The sequence below is a fragment of the Pristiophorus japonicus genome, chromosome 3 (assembly GCF_044704955.1).
Source record: "Pristiophorus japonicus isolate sPriJap1 chromosome 3, sPriJap1.hap1, whole genome shotgun sequence".
Taxonomy (NCBI): Eukaryota; Metazoa; Chordata; class Chondrichthyes; family Pristiophoridae; genus Pristiophorus; species Pristiophorus japonicus.
In genome coordinates this window covers 48,815,502-48,841,799 of record NC_091979.1, presented here as the reverse complement: position 1 = coordinate 48,841,799, position 26,298 = coordinate 48,815,502, and the positions used below count along the sequence as shown (strand labels likewise).

General features: G+C 41.7%; 1 protein-coding gene across 4 annotated transcripts in view; it reads left to right on the top strand.

The window, feature by feature from the left end:
• The first annotated feature begins 947 nt into the window (after nucleotides 1–947).
• Nucleotides 948–26,298, top strand: part of epc2 (enhancer of polycomb homolog 2 (Drosophila)) — an 85,899-nt gene continuing 60,548 nt past the window's right edge. For 2 of the 4 annotated variants that reach the window (XM_070875340.1, XM_070875339.1), the window contains exon 1: nucleotides 948–1,201. In XM_070875340.1, the coding sequence (XP_070731441.1) occupies nucleotides 1,049–1,201 (153 nt within the window). In that variant the 5' untranslated portion in view covers nucleotides 948–1,048. The remainder of the gene's footprint in view (nucleotides 1,202–26,298) is intronic. The other 2 variants (XM_070875342.1, XM_070875341.1) reach the window with 2 other exon arrangements.

Sequence of the window (26,298 nt, the reverse complement as noted above, 5' to 3'; positions counted from 1 at the left end):
TCATCAAAACATTGCACCTCCAACAAATTAGCACTCCCTCAGCACTGCACTGGCATATCAGCCTAGATTTATGTGCTCAAGTTTCTGGAGTGGGACTTGGGACCCACAACCTTCGGACTCAGAGGCGAGAGTGCCACAGCGGACACAACATAAAGGAAATATTAACAAAGTTAATTTACGATTACAAAGAGTGAGATGTATCACAGGCCAAATTAAATAAATTAAGCGGTGTTCATCTTTTTTAAGAAAGTGCTGATAAGTCTAGAAACGGTTACATTTTAAACCAGTTTGACTTACTATCATTTTACATTTCCGACGTGATCTTCGGGGCCTTGGCATGAATAAAAAGGATAGACCATTTAAGTCTGGAGGGAAACTTTGGTGAGGACGATAGGCTCAACCACACAGGAGGTGTTGGCAAATTTACTGGCTGCTTGAATTCCCAGAAAGCTCTGGGTTGTCACACAAACCGTGCATCCATTCTGTTTGAGACGCAAAAAACCCCATCAGCCAAAATTTGGGGGAATACAATGAGGCGAATGTTGACAAAATGAAGGCTGGGTAGAGGGTCCGCCCAGCTAACCTGCATCGTTAGGTGTTGTGTATTAAGCAGTGCTGCTGAACTCCTGCGCTGCACTTGACTGGCCCTGTGATGGTGCGCGCGCACCCCCTGCCCCCACGTTGCTGGAGGCGCGCGCGGCTCCCTGGGATTGCTGCTTTAATGTCCGCCATGTTTGCCGTGGCGCATGTAGCGGACCGACGGCCAAATTTCGCTTTCTCGGGCTCGGCTCGGTCGGCATGAGGGGCGTTTCGAGGAGCGCCCTACCGAGCCAGGGGACGGACTCCTTAACTCGCGTCCATGAGCGGCTCCGGGCGTCCCGCCGCCGCCGATTTAAGACTGGTTTAGAACGCCATCTTTGTGCCAGTGAGGTCGGCGTTTTTTTTTGGTGTGTGTGTGGTGGTGGTGGTGGTGCGTGTGTGTAACCTCACGGCGATAATTTTTTTTCCTCTCTCCCTCTCCGCGCACACACACACACACACACACACAATGAGTAAACTCTCGTTCCGAGCGCGGGCGCTAGACGCCGCCAAACCGCTGCCCATTTACCGGGCGAAGGATCTGCCGGATCTTCAGGATTGTGTGTCCATCAACAGGGCCGTGCCGCAGATGCCGACCGGTATGGAGAAAGAAGAGGAGTCGGTGAGTGAGTGAGGGGGGCGGGGAGAGAGGGAGCCGCGGCCGCTCGCGCTCTACTCACTGCGCAAGCCACGGCCTCGGCCGCCATTGCTGTCGCTCCCAGCGAAAGGGCGTTTTGGCGCGGAGATTTGAAATCAAGTTCAACTTTTTTTAAATTTTAATTAATTTAAAAAAAAAACCATTACGATTTTTTTGAAATTAAAAAAAAAACCTGAAGAACTTTAGTTTTTTTTTTGGAAAGACACGTCATATGATACGGTCTCTCCCACGATATGGGCTCTTGACGGTTTTCGCCGCTTTTTGAATAACTCCCGCCTCTGCCTCCAGCCGATTGGCCGAGCCGCCCTGTCAATCTTGACCGGTTGCCGGCTTACCCGGGCCGGGATCCTCGCCGCTGATTGGACGGCCGCGGATGACGCACGTGTTTCCTCCCTGTGCGGTCCCGGGGTGTTGGAATAAACACTGATTCCACGCGGCCCGGGGTTTGCGGCTTGTTGATCGGTCACTCCCGTGCACTGCTGATGTCCTTGGTTCGCCTTTATAATTTCGGAGCAAAGGCTGGATTGTTTGGTTTCCAAAAACTGATGGCGTAAACATATATTTTAGCACTTTTGAGAGGGAAGCAACTTTTCAGGGCTGTCAACGTTCCTTGTACTGAGATGTTTGATTCAGTGACACCTTCAGCAGTTGCTTATATTTTTGCAGAATGATGCCCGTCCGTATATAGTTTACATTTTATACAAATGCAACTGGGCGAGTCCTGACCTAGTGTACTTTTCTTGATTTCTGAGAGGCCGTATCAATGTCAGATCTATGATTTAACTCTTTGCCAGGAAAGACGTAAAGCTACCCCATAGATTTTTATTCCTGCAGATCTGAGGCAGGTAGATTGGAGAAGGTGCCCTTTGCTGTATCTTCACTAATTTCCCGGTGGTGTAGAATGTGCCTGCTCATATGTGATTCATTGTGTGTAAATCAATTAAAATAAGGAAAATACAATTCTCCGATATATTTTCTGGCATTCATGCCAGCTGAATGCTAGACACAAGGAACAACCAGTATTGAAAGTTTGGCAGCGAGGACCTCATTGGAGATCGGTTTTCAGTGACACTTGTTCAGTGATGTAATAATGTTTCTGGAGTAAAGGTGACAGACTGATCAAGAAAGAATTATCACATTATGCGTGTACAAATTGTCATTAATTTTTTCACGATACTAATTATCCCATGTTGTGGCGTGAATTTGATGAAACATGCCATTAAATGGCGATGTACTGAAAACTCAAATATAGATAGGCTATTGAGACTACACTGGGGTGCAAATGGTAGGGAGATTTAAGTACATAAGTACGAGCAGAAGTAGGCCATTCGGCCCATCGAGTCTGGTCTGCTATTCAATAAGATTATGGTTGATCTTCTACCTCAACTCCACCTTCCTGCACTATGCCCATATCCCTTTGTATCCTTAGTCTCTCAAAATCTATCAATTTCTGTCTTGAATATACTCAACAACTGAGCATCTGCAGCTCTTTGGGGTAGAGAATTCCAGAGATTCATAATCTTTGCTCCTGTAGGGCTGATTAATTAGGTAAATGACTTATCTGGTTTAATTTGTATACTCTCTTTTGAACCCTATGAAATTTTCAAGGAAGGATCATGGCAGAAGGAGGGAACGTGCTCTGTCAGATCTATGAACTATCTGTATGCCCAGAAAGATGTAAAGCTGCCACATAGATGATTTTTTTTCAGCTGGTCTGAGGCAGGTGGAGTGGAGAAGTGTTTAAGGATGTCCTTTGCTGCATCTTTAATTATTTCCTGGTGGTGTAGAATGTGCCTGCTTATATATGATTCATTGTGTGTAAATAAATTAAAATAAGGAAAATGCAATTCTCCGATATATTTTCTGACATTCATGTCAGCTGAATGTTGGACACAAGGAACGTCCATTGGGCCAGTATTGAAAGTTTGACAGCGAGGGCCTGATCATTTTCCTGGCAGTCAGGGCCTGTCTAAGCGCTTGCACAGGTAGGAAAGTGCAGGCTGAAGAAGGGGAAGACAATCTTCACCTGATTTTCAATGGGACTGACGACTGGGGAGCTCAGCTGTTCACCTTAAAACAAACCTCTTTGACCAAGCTTTTGGTCAGCTGCACTAATTTCTGCTTGTGCGGCTCGGTGTCAAATTTTAATCGCATAATACTCCTGTGAAGTGCCTTGGGATGTTTCACTACGTTAAAGGTGCTTTATAAATACAAGTTGTATGTCCATAATCTAAAGGCTGGGATGCTGACCATAGTCAGAAGCTACATTGTCATGGTGGGCAGGAGTTCTGTATCCCGATCAGTAGGGAAATGGAATGTCTGTATCCCGATCAGTAGGGAAATGGAATGTCTGAGCCACAATAGCTAATTTCTATATATGTGTATTAGCAGTTACTAGGTTTATTCCTTTTTCCTTTGACAAATATTAAAGGTGTCATTTAAGTGAAAGTCCCTGATTAACATTTTTGCACTTGCTGTGATCATCCTTGATGTCCTGCAGTGTATGCATTTCTCAAAAAAGAAAAAGGTGAGCTTAGATACATAAATATTCGTAACATTGGAAACTTCTGAAATAAATATTTTGACAGTCATCACATACCCCACAATTACACATGTTAGTTATTACCTAAATGTAAAAATCATTGTTTTATGGCAATTGTATAGCTGCACCATCACATTTCCTGTTGTGTTTCATAGTCACACCATCAGTTGATATAGACGTGTATCCAATCTTTTTCATTCTTTGGATCACACAAACATTTATTCTGTCTGAATGAAATTTCTTCCACCCTAATTTGCTGCTTTGCACATTATTGTACATAAACAAAGACTCTAGATAAAGGCTGCCTAAGTGAACCACTCAAAGCATTCCAAAAAATCTTGAGTCCTTTACTTTGCCATCTTTGAATTTTGATTTTAAGAAATTTCTTATGTTTAAGCTTTTAAGACAATATATACATAAAAAAGTTGAACACTTAAACTTTTGTATTCTATGATCATTTAATTAACTTTTTTCCCCCGAAGATGTCATTGTTGCCAGCAGATGTTTGTTGATGAATGGGCTCTTAGAGATTATTTCCTGAATTTCTAGTTCCACCTTTCAGTGACCATATGCTCATCTTTCCTGTAGCATTCGGGAGCTGCTCATGACACTCTCAACTGCCTGTAGTCCTCCTGCTGGGTTCCTGGTCATCAGCTGGGAATTGGCTTTAAGATATGCTCTTGTTGTTTATGTTAATACAGGTACGATGTCTCTCATCCGGCTGTCCGAAAATCGGAATTGTCTGAAAACCGGACATTTTTGAGAAAATTTGATAAGTAAAATAAAATCTGGAATTATTGTCCAAAAACTGGCGGGCCGGACTAGTTATCAGCTTTGCCGCTATGTTTTAAATGGTGTGCGATTGACCTTAACCTTGCCGAATGATCCTCGGCCCAACCTGACCCACGCCACCATTAGTACTGTGTCTTGGTAGCTTTTGTACGCTCTTGATTTTCTTGTCAAAAATCCGAAAATTGGCATTGTCTCAGTCCTGAGGTTGCCGGATTTGAAACATTGTACCTGTGGTTTAATAAATTATGTGGATAAACCATTCAAGCAAATGGTAATTAATATACCAGACTATTTGCTCAAATAATACTACATGTAATCTGTGCAGCAACTGTAAATATAACTGAAGGAGCACTGTCAAAGTGACAATTCTCTTTTCCCTCACTTCCCTATCTCCTCTTTCTCTCACCGCCCCCCCCCATCCCCCGCCAACAAGACAAGTCCATTTACAATCATGCCAGTCTATAAACCAATGTATGTCACTGATGTTATCTCAAATCTCCTAATATCTTTATTAATGCTGATAGTTTTCATGTTTTAAGTTAAATTATATACTCCATATACATTAAATTTTACATGGCGTGTGGACTTCCTGTCGTACAGTATTTGCTTTTTGTAAGTGTTAACACTTACTTCCTGTATCATCTTCCATAACACTCCGTTGCTAACACCTCGTTTGTTATTGAAACCTAATACTAACTCACCATGAGTGATCCAGCAGATCTGCTCTCTATTATATGTAGATATGTGTGTGTGTGTATTGATGTAGATTATTTTAAAGTGTTATAAATAGTTTATTCAGATGCATTTATTTTTTGTGATGTGGTCAATTTTAAATGGGCATACTTCAAAAAAAATTATCTTCTGATCATCCCATGTCACGTGCATCATCTTCAGTGAAGTGTACCTAATGAGGTCTCTCCCAGTGCTGCACTGTAACTTAGCATTTTGGAAGAATGATCTGAGTCACTTTCAACGTTCCTGCTAAGCTGTGCAGTCTGAAGATCCCGCGCACCTACTAAGAGGCCCCCTTTTTCACGAGTGGAAGTGTTTTCCTCTGTTGGAATGGCTGAAATTGGTAATGCATAGATTTGAAAATTCTGAACTCCAGCACTGTACAATTATGTTGGTTAAAACAGAAAATGCTAGAAATACTCAGCAGGTCAGGCATCATCTGTGGCGAGAGAAAGAGTTAATGTTTCAAGTTGGTGACCTTTGTATGTGGATACCTGATTAATGATATTAACAGGAAATGTATTGTGGAACGAAAGAACTGTGTGCATTATTTTGCCGTTGATATAAGCACATGTGCCAAATTAAAGTTTACTACTGGTAGAAATTACTCGTCACGGGTAAATTGCATTGTATTTTTAGTTGGATTTTTTGCAATATTGCAAATGTTTATTGTTAATCAGTGGCATGGGTACATATAGTTACCATTTAAATTGGTACTACAGTCATAAAAGCTCACTGAAATCTCAAAGTAAAATTAGCAGCTAATTTTAAAAGTTGGAAATGTGGAATGATTTCAAGTCAATCATGCATTGGGGAGATGGACTTGATTTTCTAAATACTGTTGCCAAGTTTGTCTTTTTGAATGGCAACTTGTATGCAGTCTCCCATTTCTGGCCCAGGTTGTGCTGGAGCAGGGCATCTCGATGCGTGCCCTGTTGGACTTTTATCCACATCCTTCAGCTCAAATTTGTTGTGCTACAAGTTTCTGGAAGTGCGAGCTGATAGTGGCGTGGCAGTGGGGCATCTGGGATCTTGGTGAACGACAGGACCAATAGACTTAAGGATTGAGAAAAAAGCATGAATAATGGAGAAGGAAACAGGGTGAACTAGAGTCAAATCATGTACAGAAAGAGAAGTGGGGAAAGAAAGATTTGGATTGAGAGAAAAAAAAGACAGAAAAACAAGAAAAAAACATTTTAATATGTAAAAATAAACCTTAATAATTTACTACCTGCAGGAATGAGAGTCCAGTTTCAATTGTTCCCTTTCTGGTCCATTGGCATTGTAGAAACAAATCTCATAAATTAAAAGGTGTTTATGCTGTTGAGTATTAGTCGTAACATCCTGCAGCGAGTTTAATTGGCAATTAATGAGCAAATGCAGCAATTTCTTGAACCCGCGGAGATTGAGGGTGAGATGCTATTTTCACGAGGTTAATGGTGGAGCAGCACAAATCGTCCAGCAACTTGCGGCGATTCACAATTCACGGGTTATCTTCGTCACCACAAGTTGCTGGACGATTTACACATTAGTCACGGCCCTCAAATCTGCCACCAAGCTCATGGTCTACAAGGCTGTAGTAATACCCGTTCTCCTGTATGGCTCAGAGATATGGACCATGTACAGTAGACACCTCGAGTTGCTGGAGAAATACCACCAATGATGACTCTGCAAGATCCTACAAATCCCCTGGGAGGACAGATGCACCAACATTAGCGTCCTTGACCAAGCCAATATCCCCATCATCGAAGTACTGACCACACTTGATCAGCTCTGCTGTGCAGGCCATATTGTTCACGTGCCAGACACGAGACTCCCAAAGCAAGCGCGCTCCCAAAGCAAACTCCTTCGCGGCAAACAAGCCAAAGGTGAGCAGAGGAAACTTTACAAGGATATCCTCAAAGCCTCCCTGATAAAGTGCAACATCCCCACCGACACCTGGGAGTTCCTGGCCAAAGTGGAGGAAGTGCATCCGGGAGGGCGCTGAGCACCTCGAGTCTCATCACTGAGAGCATGCAGAAATCAAGCGCAGACAGCGGAAAGAGCGTCCGGCCAATTTGTCTCACCCTCCCTTACCCTCAATGTCTATCTGTCCCACCTGTGACAGGGACTGTGGCTCTCGTATTGGACTGTTCAGCCACCAAAGGACTCATTCTAAGAGTGGAAGCAAGTCTTTCTCGATTCCGAGGGACTGCCTATGATGATAATAGTAATGGCGTGTGCATTAAACTTGCTGTTATTTTAGCAGCAAAATCTGGGCTGATATTTTTACGATATAGGTAAATTGATCTGATAGCAATTTTATTTTATATTAAATCTAGGGGGTCATTTTTTGTACTATACATTTTACCCAGAAAACATTTAAAACATTTTCTGCTCTTTTTCTACAAGACATACTTAATCATGTTTCCTTTAAGCACCATTATTCCAGAAGTGATTATGTTTTTTTCTGATAATCTTTTGGAATTTAGTTTACTGCATGTAACTTACAATTTAGTGGCTAAAATTTAGAACCACTTAATTCCTAATTTAGAACCACTTAATTCCTAGTTTAGTATTTTACTTTTTAGGAAAGCAGACCTACCAACCCATCTTGCTGTTCCTTTAGAGATGAATGGCAAGAATAAGATCAGGCACATCAGTAAAGGCTCCTTTCAAAAAACAAGACTTGTATCTGCCATTTTTCATTGGCATTATAGCACAGAATGTTGAGTTTTGTCTTACTGTGCTAGTTCTTCAGCCGCAACTATTGACTGTTTCACTGCACTTTCCAATGTGTATTTTATATTTGTTTACAATGTTTAGAATCATTCAGCACAAAAAGAGGCAATTTGGTCCATCGTGCCCGTGCCGGCTCTTCAATTAATCCCACTCTCCTATTCTGTCCCCATAGCCCTGAAAATTTTACCTTTTTTAAAGTATATATCCAAATTCCTTTTGAAAGTTACTATTGAATCTGTCTTTTCCACACTTACAGGTAGTGCTTTCCAGATTGTGATAACTCGCTGCATTTAAAAAACATTCTCCTCTCTGGTTCTTTTGACAATTATCTTAAATCTGGTTACTGACCCTCCTGCCAATGGAAACAGTTTCTCCTTATTTACTCTTCTCAAAACCCTTCAAACACCTTTTATTAAATCTCTCCTTAACTACCTCTGCTCTGAGGAGAACAATCTCAGGTTCTGTAATCTCTCCACAGAATTCAAGTCCCTTATAAGATCATTTAGACGAGGGGATTAAATGTAGTATCTCCAAATTTGCGGATGACACTAAGTGTGAGCTGCGAGGAGGATGCTATGAGGCTGCAGAGTGACTTGGATAGGTTAGGTGAGTGGACAAATGCATGGCAGATGAAGTATAATGTGGATAAATGTGAGGTTATCCACTTTGGTGGTAAAAACAGAGAGACAGACTATTATCTGAATGGTGACAGATTAGGAAAAGGGGAGGTGCAACGAGACCTGGGTGTCATGGTACATCAGTCATTGAAGGTTGGCATGCAGGTACAGCAGGTGGTTAAGAAAGCAAATGGCATGTTGGCCTTCATAGCGAGGGGATTTGAGTACAGGGGCAGGGAGGTGTTGCTACAGTTGTACAGGGCCTTGGTGAGGCCACACCTGGAGCATTGTGTACAGTTTTGGTCTCCTAACTTGAGGAAGGACATTCTTGCTATTGAGAGAGTGCAGCGAAGATTCACCAGACTGATTCCCGGGATGGTGGGACTGACCTCTCAAGAAAGACTGGATCAACTGGGCTTGTATTCACTCGAGTTCAGAAGAATGAGAGGGGACCTCATAGAAACGTTTAAAATTCTGACGGGTTTAGACAGGTTAGATGCAGGAAGAATGTTCCCAATGTTGGGGAAGTCCAGAACCAGGGGTCACAGTCTAAGGATAAGGGGTAAGCCATTTAGGACCGAGATGAGGAGAAACTTCTTCACCCAGAGAGTGGTGAACCTGTGGAATTCTCTACCACAGAAAGTAGTTGAGGCCAATTCACTAAATATATTCAAAAGGGAATTAGATGAAGTCCTTACTACTCGGGGGATCAAGGGGTATGGCGAGAAAGCAGGAAGGGGGTACTGAAGTTGCATGTTCAGCCATGAACTCATTGAATGGCGGTGCAGGCTAGAAGGGCTGAATGGCCTACTCCTGCACCTATTTTCTATGTTTCTATAAGAAATGGGAACAGGAGTAGGCCATTTGGCCCCTTGAGCTTGCTCCGCCATTCAATGAGATCATGGATGATCTTCTACCTCAACTCTACTTGCCTGCACTATCCCCATATCCCTTGATTCTATTAAAATGCAAAAATCTATCGATCTCTGTCTTGAATATGCTCAACGACTGAGGTTCCACAGCTCTCTGCTGTAAAGAATTCCAAGGAGTCACAAACCTCTGAGTGAAGAGATTTCTCCTCATCTCAGTCCTTATTCTGAGACTGTGACCCCTGGTTGTAGACTCCTAGCCAGGGGAACCATCCTCCCTGCATCTACCCTGTCAAGCCTGTAAGAAATTTGTATGTTTCCTCTCATTCTTCTAAACTCTAGAGAATATAGGCCTAGTCTACTCAATCTCTCCTCATAGGACAATCCCCCCATCCCTGGAATCAGTCTGGTGAACCTTCGTTGCACTCCCTCGATGGCAAGTATAATCCTTCCTTGGGTAAGGAGACCAAAATTATACACAATACTCCAGGTGTGGTATCACAAGGGCCCTATATAATTGCAGTAAGACGTCTTTACTCTTGTACTCAACTCCTCTTGTAATAAAGGCCAACATACTATTTGCTCTCTCAATTGCTTGCTGTGCATGTTAACTTTCTATGATTCGTGTACAAGGACACCCAGGTCCCTCTGTACACCAACATTTCCCCATCTCTCACCATTTATTGCCACATTCTTGCCCACTCACTTAGCCTGTCTATATCCCTTTGAAGCCTCTTTGCATCTTCCTCACAACTTACATTCCCACCTAGCTTTGTATCATCAGCAAACTTGGATATACGGGTCTGAAATCTGGACATTGCGCTAATCCATGGAGGGGTTGTCCGACATCCGGAAAATGTTCTGAAATCGGACATTTTTTTCATAAATAATCTACCCACACACGCACAGACACACACATGCCCAAAAAAATTATAAGAATCATAACATTCACAAGACACTTAACTATCAAAACGCTGCAAAAGAATTAAAAATTAAAAACTTTAACTTACCTTTTTTGCAGGCCTTCATACTTACTGCAGTTCTAAGGGCTGCAGCACAGGTTTTTCCTGGGCGTTTTTTTTTTCTTGACTATGGGTGCGCTGTGAGCCAAATTTTTTGAGAAAATGCTATTTCGAGCTTTGCACGTCTTGTTTAGCCAAATCGTTCAGCCTTGGAATCAACAGAAACATAGAAACATAGAAAATAGGTGCAGGAGTGGGCCATTCGGCCCTTCGAGCCTGCCACACCATTCAATAGGATCATGGCTGATCATTCCCTCAGTACCCTTTTCCTGCTTTCTCTCCATATCCCTTGATCCCTTTAGCCATAAGGGCCCTATCTAACTCCCTCTTGAATATATCCAATGAACTGGCATCAACAACTCTCTGCGGTAGGGAATTCCACAGGTTAACAACTCTCTGAATGAAGACGTTTCTCCTCATCTCAGTCCTAAATGGCCTACCCCTTATCCTAAGACTGTGTCCCCTAGTTCTGGACTTCCCCAACATCGGGAACATTCTTCCTGCATTTAACCTGTCCAGTCCCGTCAGAATTTTATATGTTTCTATGAGATCCCCTTTCATCCTTCTAAACTCCAGTGTATAAAGGCCCAATTGATCCAGTGTCTCCTCATATGTCAGTCCAGCCATCCCGGGAATCAGTCTGGTGAAACTTCGCTGCACTCCCTCAATAACAAGAATGTCCTTCCTCGGATTAGGAGACCAAAACTGAACACAATGTTCCAGGTGAGGCCTCACCAAGGCCCTGTACAACTGAAGTAAGACCTTCTTGCTCCTATACTCAAATCCCCTAGCTATGAAGGCCAACATACCATTTGCCTCCTTCACTGCCTGCTGTACCTGCATGCCAACTTTCAATGACTGATGAACCATGTCACCCAGGTCTCGTTGCACCTCCCCTTTTCCTAATCTGCCGCCATTCAGATAATATTCTGCCTGCGTGTTTTTGCCCCCAGAGTGGATAACCTCACATTTATCCACATTATACTGCATCTGCCATGCGTTTGCCCACTCACCTAACCTGTCCAAGTCACCCTGCAGCTTCTTAGCGTCCTCCTCACAGCTCACACCGCCACCCAGTTTAGTGTCGTCTGCAAACTTGGAGATATTACACTTAATCTAAATCATTAATTTATATTGTAAAGAGCTGGGGTCCCAGCACTGAGCCCTGCGGCACCCCACTAGTCACTGCCTGCCATTCTGAAAAGGACCTGTTTATCCCGACTCTCTGCTTCCTGTTTGCCAACCAGTTTTCTATCCACGTCAATACATTATCCCCAATACCATGTGCTTTAATTTTGCACACCAATCTCTTGTGTGGGACCTTGTCAAAAGCCTTTTGAAAGTCCAAATACACCACATCCACTGGTTCTCCCTTGTCCACTCTACTAGTTACATCCTCAAAAAATTCCAGAGCAATATTTTTATTCGACTAAAGTTCAGAGTTTACTCTGGGGCTAGGTCAGAAGTTAGATATGTATTTGATACAGCAGTGAATGTACTTGAAGCTAATTACTTTCTTTCCATCACAAGTAAGAATGCAATTGGAAGATTGGGAGGCATAGTGGGTAACATGCTGCCATTTCATTAATTTGGACCTGGGTTTCAATCCAGCCTAGACTGATTTGATGAAGGCCTTTTCTTTCTGTTGGAATTAGTTGTGGGTAGTTTCAGCCTAGTTCCTACTGCGAAGGCATTTTCATACAAGTCCTGTCCCTGCCATTGGAAAGGAATTATCACATCCACTTCTCACCAGCGTGGCTTTACTCCACAGAAACGTGCTGCGGGCGAATCCTGTCCGTAAATCGGCAGAGGAGTTTCTCAGTTTTGGGTTACTGTTATCATCTTTTATTTTATATCTTACACTAAAGGAAATTTTTTTCCCCGAATATCTTTCTCTAACTTCTAGAAGTAACTTCAGTAGTTTGGCCTGAATTGTGTGGAATCCCGATATTTAAACATCCACGCCCACTGTCCCTGTCTCCGAAATCCGGAAATACCCGAACCTCGGCTCAGGCGTTTCTGGATTCGGGACGTCGGAAAGATGTTCTGAAATCCGGAAATACCCGAAATCTGGAATGGCTTCAGTCCCGAGGTTTCTGGATTTTGAAGGCCGAACCTGTGTTACATTTGGTCCCCTCATCCAAATCATTGATATAGATGGCGATAACCCACTAGTTACAGCCTGCCAACCTGAAAATGACCTGTTTATTGCTACTCTTTGTTTTCTGTCCGTTAACCAATCCTCAATCCATGTTAGTATATTACCCCAATCTCATGAGCCCTAATTTTGTTTAATAACCTCTTTTGTGGCATCTTATCGAATGCTTTCTGAAAATCCAAATACACCACATCCATTGGTTCCCTCTTATCGATTCTGTAGTTACAAACTTAGAAAACTCAACAGATTTGTCAAACATGATTTCCCTTTCATAAATCTGTGTTGACTCTTTTCTAAGGCCATATGCTCAATAATAGAATCTAGCATTTTCCCTATTACTGATCTCGGGCTAACTGGTCCCTAGTTCCCCATTTCCTCTCTCCCTCCTTCCTTAAATAGCGGGATTATATTTGCTACCAATCTGTAGGAACTGTTCTAGAATCTATGGAATTTTGGAAGATGACCACCAATGCATCCATTATCTCTATAGCCACCTAGGATGTAGGCCATCAGGTCCAGGGGATTTATTGGCTTTCAGCCCCATCAATTTCTCCAATACTATATTTTTTTCTACTACTCATTTCTTTCAGTTCCTCATTCTCATTCGACCCTTGGTTCGCCACTATTTCTGAACGGTTTCTTGCATTTTCTTCCATGAAGACAGCCTTTAATTTCTCTGCCATTTCCTTATTCCCCATTATAATTTCTCCTGACTCCACCTGTAAGGGACCCACATTTGTTTTCGCTAATCGCTTCCTTTTTACATACCTATAGAAGCTCTTACAGTCTTGTTTTTATGTCTCGCTAGTTTACTCTCATTCTATTCTCCCTTCCTTTATCAATTTCTTGGATCTCCTTTGCTGATTCCTAAAATTCTCCCAATCTGCAGTGTTCTTTGATATCCTTCCTATTGAACTCCAGCTGAGGCCTAACCAGTGATTTATAAAAGTTTAGCATAACTTCCTTGCTTTTGTGTACTCTCTTTTTTAAAAAAATCGTTGCACATCCCTAATCGGCCTCGGAAGTTGTTGGTGAGCTGCCTTGATGAATATAACTGAGTGGCTTGTTAGGCCATTTATATGGGCAGTTAAAAGTCAACCATATTGCTGTGGGTCTGGAGTCACATATAGGCCAGACCGGGTAAGGATGGCAGATTTCCTTCCCGAAAGGACATTAATGAACCAGATGGGTTTTACGACAATCCGGTAATTTCATGGTCACCATTACTGATACTATTTAAATTTAAATTTAAATTCAATTTATTTAATTGAATTTAAATTTCCCAGATTTGAATTTGTGTCTTCGAATCCAGGCATCTGGATTACTTGTTGAGTAACATATCCACTATGCTACCATACCCTGCCCCTATTTATATAGCCGTATCAATTTGTCTTGCTACCTTTCAAAGATTTGTGTATGTGAATCCCCGGGTGTCTCTCCCTGTACTTACCTGATCCCCCTTCCATATTTGTGGTAAGCTTAGAGGAAAAAACTGCTATTTGGTTATTTGCCTCGTATCTTGCCATGATGTGTGACCATGGTCAGAATAAGTGTCTTTTAACACCATTATATTATATTTACCAGTTAGGGTTTATGTCCATTATTGACTTATATTGTTGGACAGAAAGAACTGGTTTATTAACAGTTGTGTATGATAGCCCTTCTCGCCTTTTTGAGTCAGTGGGTCAAGCCTCTTTTCAGCTACACTTTTGCACTGTTGGAAATGTTGCTTTTCAGATACAATGGGGCCCAAGTTTCCACATGATAAAAAACGGGCGACCCTCCGAGCTGGGCACCCGTTTTTCACGCCTAAAACGGCGCCGGAAAAAAAAACGAGCGATTCTGGAGCGCTTTGCAGCTCCTTGTCTGCTTGGCACGGCGCCCGGGGGGGGGGGGGGGGGGGCGGAGCCTACACTCGCGCTGATTTTGTAAGTGGAGGGGGCGGGTACTATTTAAATTAGTTTTTTTCCTGCTGGCAACGCTGCAGTGTGCACGTTGGAGCGTTCGCGCATGCTCAGTGTGAAAAAAACATTGCCACTCGGCCATTTTTGTAGTTCTTTGTAGCTGTTTAGTTTTTGAACATTTTTTAATAAAAGTACATTGCCATCAGCACAGAGGCTTCTTGTAGCAGTGAGAAGGGTGCAGGAAGCCTCAAAGTTGAGGCAGCCGTTTCCCGACGACCTCCCTCTTTTGCCGTCGGGAAATGGCTCCTCAATTTCTGAGGCTTCCTGCAGCCTTCTCCCTTTCCTGCCAGCCATCTGGGACGGCTCCATTCCCTTCCCCCTCTTCCCCCCCCCCCCCCCCCCCCCCCCCGCGTTTGGCAGGCTCCCTCCCTCCTCCGTTCGGTCGGCTCCCTCTCTCCCGCCCGCGTTCGGTCGGCTCCCTCTCTTTTCCCCCCCCCCCGCCCGCGTTCAGTCGGCTCCCTCCTCCCCCACCCGCCCGCGTTCGGTCGGCTCCCCCCCCGGCCCGCGTTCGGTCGGCTCCCTCGTTTTGTGAGGCTTGCTGCACCATTCTTCCTGGCTGAAGCACTTTCACACAAGTAGGAAGATGGTTTATTTAATCTTTTCTTTACTTATAAATGTTTATTCAGGTTGGATTTATTTGTATAATATTTGTATAAGTATAAATAAGGATCGATTGTAGAATTTAATGAGTTCCCTTCCCCCCCCCCCCCCCCCACCTCGTTCTGGACGCCTGATTTGTAACCTGCGCCTGATTTTTTAATGTGTAGAACAGGTTTTTTCAGTTCTACAAAAATCTTCACTTGCTCCATTCTACTTTAGTTTGGAGTACATTTTCACTGTGGAAACTTTCAAATCAGGCGTCAGTGGCCGGACACGCCCCCTTTTGAAGAAAAAATTCTGTTCTGTTCTACCTGACTAGAACTGCAGAAAAAAAATGTGGAGAATTGCGAATTCTAAGATAGTCCGTTCTCCACCAGTTGCTCCTAAAAATCAGGCGAAAATCATGTGGAAACTTGGGCCCAATGAACTGAGGTCCCTGTCTGTGCTCTCGGGTGTTAACGGTCCCTTGGAGTCAAGGTGACCAATAAAATTTCCCTAAAACACACGGCAGAACTTTTCTATCCAGACAACAAACTACAGTAACAACCCACTGGAATCTAATGCAGCTGAAATATACTTAAGGATTTAATCAACACAGTAACGAATATTTGAAGGTCTGATTGATGCAAGGTTACTTGCAACCTTGGGAATCTGGTTTGTCTTTTTTTAAACATGTCTATATCAATTTTTTTCTTGGCTACACCAACTTTACATACAGAGCAGGAAAACTGAAAAAGAGACTTTGAAGCACTGGATAGATAAGCATACTGATACTTGCAAGCTCTATTTTTGTGCTTTGAATTCAATTTTTGTGTTTTAGAATTTAGTTCTCGTATAGGTTTTTGCAAAAATCTATTTCCTGTCTGGTTGCCTTATGGTGCTGTGGATTGTTGTATCACTACACTGATGTGAAGCAACGCTGTATGTGGTTTATACAAGTTTTGATATCGTGAGATCTGTATTAGTTGGGGATATGGTGAATGAAGGCCAGTTTTTTTGCAAATGGCGAGATGGGTCGGTAGTTATGTCACCCAGCAGGATCCCTAGTATTTGTTCTTCTGAAGCTGGAGATTTGTGCTGGGTACAATGAGTGTTTGCATGGTTTTTCATTGCATGAAAATATGATTGGTTTTGCATTTTCATTTATATTACATTTTCCAGCAGAGTTTGAGTAATGATCAGAGAGGAATAACTTAAACCTCAATCACTCTGGCAGCCAGAATTTTGCCCTTGTTACAATTTTTAATGCTATGTTAGCTGCATTCTAATGATCTTTTGGTTCTTTAAGTAAATATTTGTACCTTTTTTGATATGTGAATTAAGAGCAGCACTGAATTCATATTTTGGAAATGTATTTTAAACAAAAGGGAAAAAATAACAGTTTGGTTAGGTGAATCAAAAATAGTTACAAACTTAAATTTAAAAAAAATCTTGAGAAATCATTTAAGGGCGTATTGTTTTCCTTCTTTCCTGGGCATGCACATTCGATTCTTGCAACCAATGCATGTCTGTCACACTTCTGAATGTCAAAAGCTAAGGTGTTTATATGCTAATCTCTTTTATCCCAGAGCTGAAGATTACCAAACACCTGCAATCTGTAAACTTTCCTCACCAATAGATTGACTTCTAGATGTGCTTATTTATAACAATTTGACTTTGTATAAAATGTCACGTTAAAATCAGAGTTAAAAAGAAAAGACATATTTATATCATGGCTTTCATGACCACCAGATATCCCAAAGCGCTTTGCAGTCAATGAAGTACTTTTTGAGTGTAGTCACTGTTGTACTGTAGGAAATGTGCACAGCAAGCTCCCACAAACAGCAATGTGATGATGACCAGATAATCAGTTTTAGTGTTGATTGTAGGATAAATATTGGCCAGGATACTGGGGGTAACTCCCCTGCACTTTTTTTGAAATAGTGTCATAGGATCTTTTGCGTCCACCTGAGGGAGCAGACGGGGACTCAGTTTAACGTCTCATCTGAAAAACGGCATCTCTGACAGTGCAGCACTCCTTCAGTACTGCACTGGAGTGCCAGCCTTTTTTAACCTAGTTCATAGAAACATAGAAAATAGGTGCAGGAGTAGGCTATTCGGCCCTTCGAGCCTGCACCGCCACTCAATGAGTTCATGACTGAACATGCAACTTCAGTACCCCATTCCTGCTTTCTCGCCATACCCCTTGATCCCCCTAGTAGTAAGGACTTCATCTAACTCCTTTTTGAATATATTTAGTAAATTGGCCTCAACAACTTTCTGTGGTAGAGAATTCCACAGGTTCACTGGGTGAAGAAGTTTCTCCTCATCTCAGTCCTAAATGGCTTACCCCTTATCCTTAGACTGTGACCCCTGGTTCTGGACTTCCCCAACATTGGGAACATTCTTCCTGCATCTAACCTGTCTAAACCCATCAGAATTTTAAACGTTTCTATGAGATCCTCTCTCATTTTTCTGAACTCCAGTGAATACAAGCCCAGTTGATCCAGTCTTTCTTGATATGTCAGTTCCGCCATCCCGGGAATCAGTCTGGTGAACCTTCGCTGCACTCCCTCAATAGCAAGAATGTCCTTCCTCAAGTTAGGAGACCAAAACTGTACACAATACTCCAGGTGTGGCCTCACCAAGGCCCTGTACAACTGTAGTAACACCTCCCTGCCCCGTACTCAAATCCACTCGCTATGAAGGCCAACATACCATTTGATTTCTTAACCGCCTGCTGTACCTGCATGCCAACCTTCAATGACTGATGTACCATGACACCCAGGTCTCGTTGCACCTCCCCTTTTCCTAATCTGTCACCATTCAGATAATAGTCTGTGTCTCTGTTTTTACCACCAAAGTGGATAACCTCACATTTATCCACATTATACTTCATCTGCCATGCATTTGCCCACTCACCTAACCTATCCAAGTCACTCTGCAGCCTTATAGCATCCTCCTCGCAGCTCACACTGCCACCCAACTTAGTGTCATCCGCAAATTTGGAGATACTACATTTAATCCCCTCGTCTAAATCATTAATGTACAATGTTAGCAGCTGGGGCCCCAGCACAGAACCTTGCGGTATCCCACTAGTCACTGCCTGCCATTCTGAAAAGTATCCATTTTATCCTACTCTTTGCTTTCTGTCTGCCAACCAGTTCTCAATCCATGTCAGCACACTACCCCCAATCCCATGTGCTTTAACTTTGCACATTAATCTCTTGTGTGGGACCTTGTCGAAAGCCTTCTGAAAGTCCAAATACTCCGCATCAACTGGTTCTCCCTTGTCCACTCTACTGGAAACATCCTCAAAAAATTCCAGAAGATTTGTCAAGCATGATTTCCCTTTCACAAATCCATGCTGACTTGGACCTATCATGTCACCGCTTTCCAAATGCGCTGCTATGACATCCTTAATAATTGATTCCATCAATTTACCCACTAACGATGTCAGGCTGCCTGGTTTATAATTCCCTGTTTTCTCTTCCTCCTTTTTAAAAAAAAAAGTGGGGTTCCATTGGCTACCCTCCACTCCATAGGAACTGACCCAGAGTCTATGGGATGTTGGAAAATGACTGTCAATGCACCCGCTATTTCCAAGGCCACCTCCTTAAGTACTCTGGGATGCAGGCCATCAGGCCCTGGGGATTTATCGGCCATCAGGCCCTGGGGATTTATCGGCCATCAATCCCATCAATTTCCCCAGCACAATTTCCTGACTAATAAGGATTTCCCTCAGTTCTTCCTTCTTACTAGACCCTCTGACCCCTTTTGTATCCGGAAGGTTGTTTGTGTCCTTTAGTGAATATCGAACCAAAGTACTTGTTCAGTTGGTTTGCCATTTCTTTGTTCCCAGTTATGACTTCCCCTGATTCTGACTGCAGGGGACCTATGTTTGTCTTTACTAACCCTTTTCTCTTTACATATCTATAGAAGCTTTTGCAGTCCATTTTAATGTTCCCTACAAGCTTCCTCTCGTACTCTATTTTCCCTGCCCTAATCAAACCTTTTGTCCTCCTCTGCTGAGTTCTAAATTTCTCCCAGTCCCCGGGTTCGCTGCTATTTCTGGCCAATTTGTATGCCACTTCCTTGGCTTTAATACTATCCCTGATTTCCCTTGATAGCCACGGTTGAGCCACCTTCCCTTTTTTATTTTTACGCGAGTCAGAGATGTACAATTGTTGTAGTTCATCCATGTGGTCTCTAAATGTCTGCCATTGCCCATCCACTGTAAACCCCTGTCCAACCACCTTGGAAATAGATTAATAGCTTAATATACTGCACATTCCTGGTGTAAAGCTCCTGTTAAAGAGCAACATATTCCATTTATGAGCATTGGTAAAATCCACCAGCATTCTGTAATGGGATGGTAGAAGATGCACCAGAGCAGCTTAGATTATTGCTTGTAACTGTTGCTTTCTGAGCTTGGGTTGTAGGAGTGTGTACAGGGTATTGGGTAGTGATACCAGTTTGGTGCCCAAGCATAACATTTTCAGAATGTACTTGGGTTAGATTTGTGAGCCAACTATCATGGTGGAAGCATGTAGTGGAGACTGATGCTCAAAGAAATCTCAAACAATTAGCTAATTAAATGGGGGTGAATGCAAAATAATATTATAGATTGCTCACTTTTGCAGATAATCTTTTGCAAATTAAATTTTATTTACAGTCACAATTGTTTGTAATCTTGGGAGTGTTTGTATAAATGCATAAAGCAACACCATTTAAAAACTATTGTTTGATAGAAAATTTGCATTAGTACCTTTTAGTTTGCCAATGCAACACTTTCAGCATCTGTCTTCAGATGTGTAGAAATTATATTGAAGATGGGTGCATTTGTTAACTTATCAGTTCTATTTCAAAAAGGCAGGAATGTGGAATTTTATGTACAAGTTAGAATTTTCCCAACTGAGCAAGAGTATATTTTAATGTGGATGCTGATGCAGAGAGACATATTTTGATTGCAGGAATATTGATGATTCCTGGAGCATTTGGGAGCTCTGTCAACTAGGAAGTAGCGTTGTAGTGCAGCATGTTGGAGTGCCAAAAGGTACTGATGAACTCTGATGTGGATTCCCATTTTGCCATTGGAAAGTGCTGAATGCAGATTGATGCCAGTGCCACAGGGAAAGAAAGGAAGGTAGACTTGGAACATTGAATGATCAACTGGGTTGCTGTGGTCAGCTCAAATCAGGATTGGCAAACTCCACCTGTATGATCTAAGACCACCATGACAAAGTGGGAGATTGTTACCCTTGAATCATGTGTAATAGATTGGTCATATGAGGTTGCAGTAGAAGTGTGGAGTCTGTGCTTAAGGATGTGCTAAATGTTAGATTGCAATAAAAACAAAAAATACACAGCAGTCTGTGAACACCTGTGAAGAAAAAAGACAGATGAATGTTTCAAGTATATAACAGCCTTCAGAACATAAGAGTTGTGGAGAAGGGCATGCACCCGAAACATTAAACCTGGCTTTTTACTTTTTATAAATGCTGACTGACCTCTCTCTCCAGCATTTTCACTTTTTTCTATTTTGGAATTTTAGACGGCACTGTATTTTAACACACTTTTGCATGTACTAAAATGAAACACATACTGGAGAACTATGAAGGTAATTATCAAATACAATTGATGTTGAAGGGAACTAGACTGTATCTGATACGGGAGGGTATAAAGGGGAATGGATTCAAAGCTGGGTGTTGCAGATGCTATTTTGAGAGATTAGAGAATTTGGGGCTGATGGTTGATGAGACTGGCTGCAAAATCATTCCTCAGAGCTTGGTTACTTTCATTTGAGTAATTTTGTTTAAAAAAAAGTGTATACTTAAACTGTGTAAATCAGAAATATTCCCATGAAATTGCTTTGTAGTTTCTTAGTACCCATTTATTCTATTAGTTCCTAAAGCACTTAGAAACAGGCTGAAGAATAACATCACAGAGCACACTACTATAACAGGAAATTTAGTATTCAGTAGTTGTTTTATTTTTTTAAAAAGTAATGGTTATTTTGACTTATGTTTTGTAATTCAAATGTTCTAATCGATGGAGCCTGCAAACCAAATAATTGCAAATATTCTGTTTAACTCGGAAGTTAAAAGTAAGTGTTCCTTTATCCAACAGTGTGAAATTATTAAAATAAAATTGAGTGATTTCTAATAAGGACCTTTTTAGATAAAAACAGAAAATGCTGAAAATACTCAGCAGGTCAGGCAGCATCTGTGGAGAGAGAAACAGTTTACGTTTCACGTCGATGATCTTTCTGTTTCTCGCTCTACAGACGCTGCCTGTCTTGCTGAATATTTCCAGCATTTTTTGTATTTTGTGCAGGAATTTAACCTGATTGTCACAAAATCCTCAATTAATTTATATTTTTCTAGTCCTGTACTTATTTTAGAAATGGGTATTTCTTCAGTTACTGTAACGTTTGCCGTTATGAACAGTTATGTATTTTCAGTCCGAAAACAAGAAGCTTTGGGTAACAGCCTTTCTTGTATTGAGAAATGGGAAGTAAAAAGGGTGGCAGCTAGTTTGGACGTGCAATTTAGTTCTCCATTTCTCCCATTACTATTTTTCCTCTTATTCTCAGTTCTGTAGTTCAGATATTGTGATTTCTCCAGTTTGATTTTTTTAAAATCTGTATCAAGTTATCACTAGGACCACTTCATTTCTTGCAGAGAAACTGTGCTCTATTGTGATTATACGTCAGTGTTCCTTTTGCTAAATCTGATTGATAAATTGAGGCAAATGAGGTATATTGGAGTGATAAAGCTCAAACAGAGGTAGGTTTTAAGGGCCTTAAAAGAGGAGAGGGAAGTTGAGGTTTTGAAAGGGAATTCCGGAGCATGTGGCCTAGACAGTTGCAGACAAAGTACAGTAAGAAAATGTTTTAATCTCTTGGTGAATGTGCACATGAAGCTAATGGAATGATGACCAGTGTTTGTATCATTATTGTGCAAATAGATTTTTTTTTGAATAATTTGCTAGCGTGTTAATTGACTTGAATGAATGGCTGTAATAGCAACAAAATATGGTTGGCATCCTGAAGAAAATATGTCTTAATTATTTTCCTTTATCAAAAAGCAAAAGGAAGACTTGCGTTAGTGCTGAGCCAATTAACTGAATCCAAAGGTAAAAATGCAGATGCATTGACTGAAACATGGTATTAGATTTACAGTGTAGCAGATGCAAAGATTAGCACAGCATTAACAATATTCTAGTCACAAACTAAAAAGTATTTTTAGTACAGTATTTATTAAGGATGAACCATTGCTTTAAACAATCCTTACAAGTTGGCACTGGTTAAATATTGATTGCATTTTAACCGGAAGAAAGATGGTTGCTATTGTTGCTCTACTGTGTATTGTAGGATGGGCACTTGCCAGTGCGATCATACAGATATATTTATTCAATCTTCTGCAAGATTTAACCTCAAGACAGGGGAGAAGTTTCACATTTCTATTTTTGGCATAAATCTGATGAGAGTTTTAATTGATGGGAGAATAACCCCAGTTAAAGTACCTTGTGAGATTCTAACGTGTCAGCTGATCTATAATACTTATGCAGGAATCAGTCACTACATGAATCGCCACTGCTGGCCACTCCTCTTACTGTCATATTTCAGAAATTGAAATGAAACGACCTGTAGCAACATTTATCATCATTATAAGATAATACAGTAAATGGAAACAGTTGATTGGATGAGTTGCTTGTTAATCCAAAAATATTTAAAAGCTAGGCTTAGTTGCATGGTTATTCATTTTTTTTGCCCAGTTGCAGACCTTCCCAGATTTGCTTTTAAAATCAAACTTGGCATGAAATAAGGCTCAAATAATAACATTAATTCGTATGATTGTAGAACAACACAAAAACATGGCATGGAGTTATTGTCATTTGTTTTTAACGAACAAGGGTTTAAAACATTTTTTAAATTCTAATTGAAGGTGTGACTGGCTGCTAGTTTCCAACAATGTCACTGCATAATGTAGGAGATGAAATAATGATTCTACGAGGGCTTGTATATGTGGCCATGTTGTTTTTCTGTGTGAACTTGACAGTCATTCAAATTTCTTATCAGAATAGTGCTAGCTTCAGATTTGATTCTGTTGAAGATCCTTCTGTGTTTTAGTTCAGGTATTGTGTTGTGTGGTACTGAATCTCATCTGATATATTGCCCACGAAAAGTATGTTGTGCCCCATTGCCACTAAGTTTTTGGTTCAGTAGGATCTTGTTACAGTTAGTATTTTGCATTTCAATTAGGTTATTTAAAAAAAATATGTCACCAACACTGGTCAAGGTGTCTGGTAGAGATGCAATTTCGCATTTCACGTTAAATTATGAAGGTAATTAATCTTGGATAGAAAGCAGTGGGGCATAACATACTTTTCTGTGATTCTATGATTCAGTGGGCAAATTATTAAATGTATAGGCTAAGACAATGCACTGGGCTTTTGAAGCGACACAAGACTTGTTTTGAGAATTAAGGTCACATTGAATTGAAAGTTATGTTGAAGATTGAGGAATAGCTAAAGGAGGAAAACTGTAGAATTAAGAGGATATTTTTTGAATTCATAGTGTGCATCTTTGTAGAAACCTCGCTTGCTCTCCGTAAATATACATTATTTATACATGGACATAGAAGGAATGTATCAAAATTTGTTGGTAATATTTTCGGAAGAATCTGAGAAACTATAAGGATGTTAAGGAGTTGGCAAATATAGAATAATTTAAATGTTAGTGTGCCTGTGCCAGTTCTCTGAAAGAGCAATTCATTTGGGTACAATTTTTTGTCCTTTCCCTATGCCTTTTTTCTTTTCCAAATATTTATCCACTTCCCTTTCAACAGCTATTAGGGATTCTAATTACACCATTGTTTCTAATCCGGACATAAAAATGCCCTCCAATCTTCTGTGTAAAAATAAACTTTCCTAACCTTTCCCTTTATTCACTTGGTGATGATCTTAAATTTATGCTTTCTAGTTACCGACTCATCGATTAGTGGAAATAGTTTTTCCAATTTAATTTATTTAAATCTTCTCCATTTTAAACAACTCTTGGATCTCTTTAACCACATTCTTTCTAATGAACAGAGTCTCGATCTCCTTGCAATTAAAGTCTCTCACTCGGGTATCATCTTTTCTGCACCCTCTCCATGGTCTTGATATAATTCCTAAAGTAGTATTTTCATTGTATTCTGAACAATAATTTATATAGGTTTAGCATTGCCATTTTTTTTTTTGCTTTTGTATTTTACCCTTAATTATAAACCATAGAATCTGAAAGTTCTTTGGAACACCCTTACAAGATCGATTTGATAATTTTATGAAGAGAGTTGGCATGTAGGTGAAGCAACCTGTTGAGCCTTCGTTGTCTCCAGGCCAGATCCAAGACCGTCCCAATCTCTGTCGTCGAGCTACAGTACGTGGACCACACCTGCGTCTGTGCACATTCAGAGGCTGAACTCCAAGTCATAGTCAACATATTCACTGAGACGTACGAAAGCATGGGCCTTACACTAAACATCCGTAAGACAAAGGTTCTCCACCAACCTGTCCCTGCTGCACAGCACTCCCCCCCCCCAGTCATCAAGATTCACGGCACTGCCCTGGACAACGTGGACCATTTCTCATATCTCGGGAGCCTGTTATCAACAAGGGCAGACATTGACGGTGAGATTCAACACCGCCTCCAGTGCAGCCTTCGGCCGCCTGAAGAAAAGAGTGTTTGAAGATCAGGCCCCCAATTCTGCCACCAAGCTCATGGTCGACAGGGCTGTAGTAATACCCGCCGTCTACTGTACATGGCTCAAAGACCTGGACCATGTACAATAGACACCTCAAGTTGCTGGAGAAATATCACCAACGATGTCTCCAAGATCCTGCAAATCCCCTGGGAGAACAGACGCACCAACGTTGGGGTCCTCGACCAGGCCAACATCCCCAGCATTGAAGCACTGACCACACACGATCAGCTCCGCTGGGCAGGCCACATTGCTTGCATGCCTGACACGAGGCTCCCAAAGCAAGCGCTCTACTTTGAACTCCTTCACAGCAAATGAGCCAAAGGTGGGCAGAGGAAACGTTTCAAGGACACCCTTAAAGCCTTCTTGATAAAATGCAACATCCTCACCAATACCTGGGAGTCCCTGGCCAAAGACTGCCCTAAGTGGAGGAAGTGCATCCGGGAGGGCTCTGAGCACCTCGAGTCTCATCGCCAAGAGCATGCAGAAACCAAGCACAGGCAGCGGAAAGAGCGTGCGGCAAACCAGTCCCACCCACCCTTTCCCTCAACGACGGTCTGTCTCACCTGTGATGGGGACTGTGGTACTCGTCTTGGACTGTTCTGTCACTTAAGAATTAATTTTTTTTAGAGTGGAAGCAAGTCTTCCTCGATTCCGAGGGACTGCCTGTGATGATGATGAAAGTAAGCAATTAGGAAGGCAAATGGCATGTTGGCCTTTATTGCAAGGTGGTTGGAGTGCAAGAGTAAGGAAGTCTTGCTACAATTGTACAGAGCTTTGGTGAGACCAGACCTGGAGTATTGTGCACAGTTTTGGCTTACTTATCTGAGGAATGATATACTGGCCTTAGAGGTGGTACAATAAAGGTTTACTAGATTGATTCCTGGAATGAGAGGCTTGTCCTATAGGAGAGATTGAGTGGATTCGACCTAAACTCTCTCGAGTTGAGAAGAATTAGAGGTGGCCTCATTGAAACATATAAGATTGAGGGGGATTGATGGGGTAGATGCTGAGAGGTTGTTTCCCCTGGCTGGAGTGTCTGAAATTAGGGGGCATAGTCTCAGGATAAGTGGTCGGCCATTTAAGATTGAAAGAGGAGTAATCTCTTCAATCAGAAGGTTGTGAATTTTTGGTATTGTCTAAACCAAATTGCTGTGACTCATTGATTATATTCAAGGCTGAAATAGATTTTTGGACTTGTGGAGATTGGTTGGAAAGTGAAGTTGAGATTGTAGATCAGCCATGTTATTGAATAGCGGAGCAGGCTCGAGGGGCCGTATGCACTATACCTGATCTTAATTCTTACATTCTTATGTTGC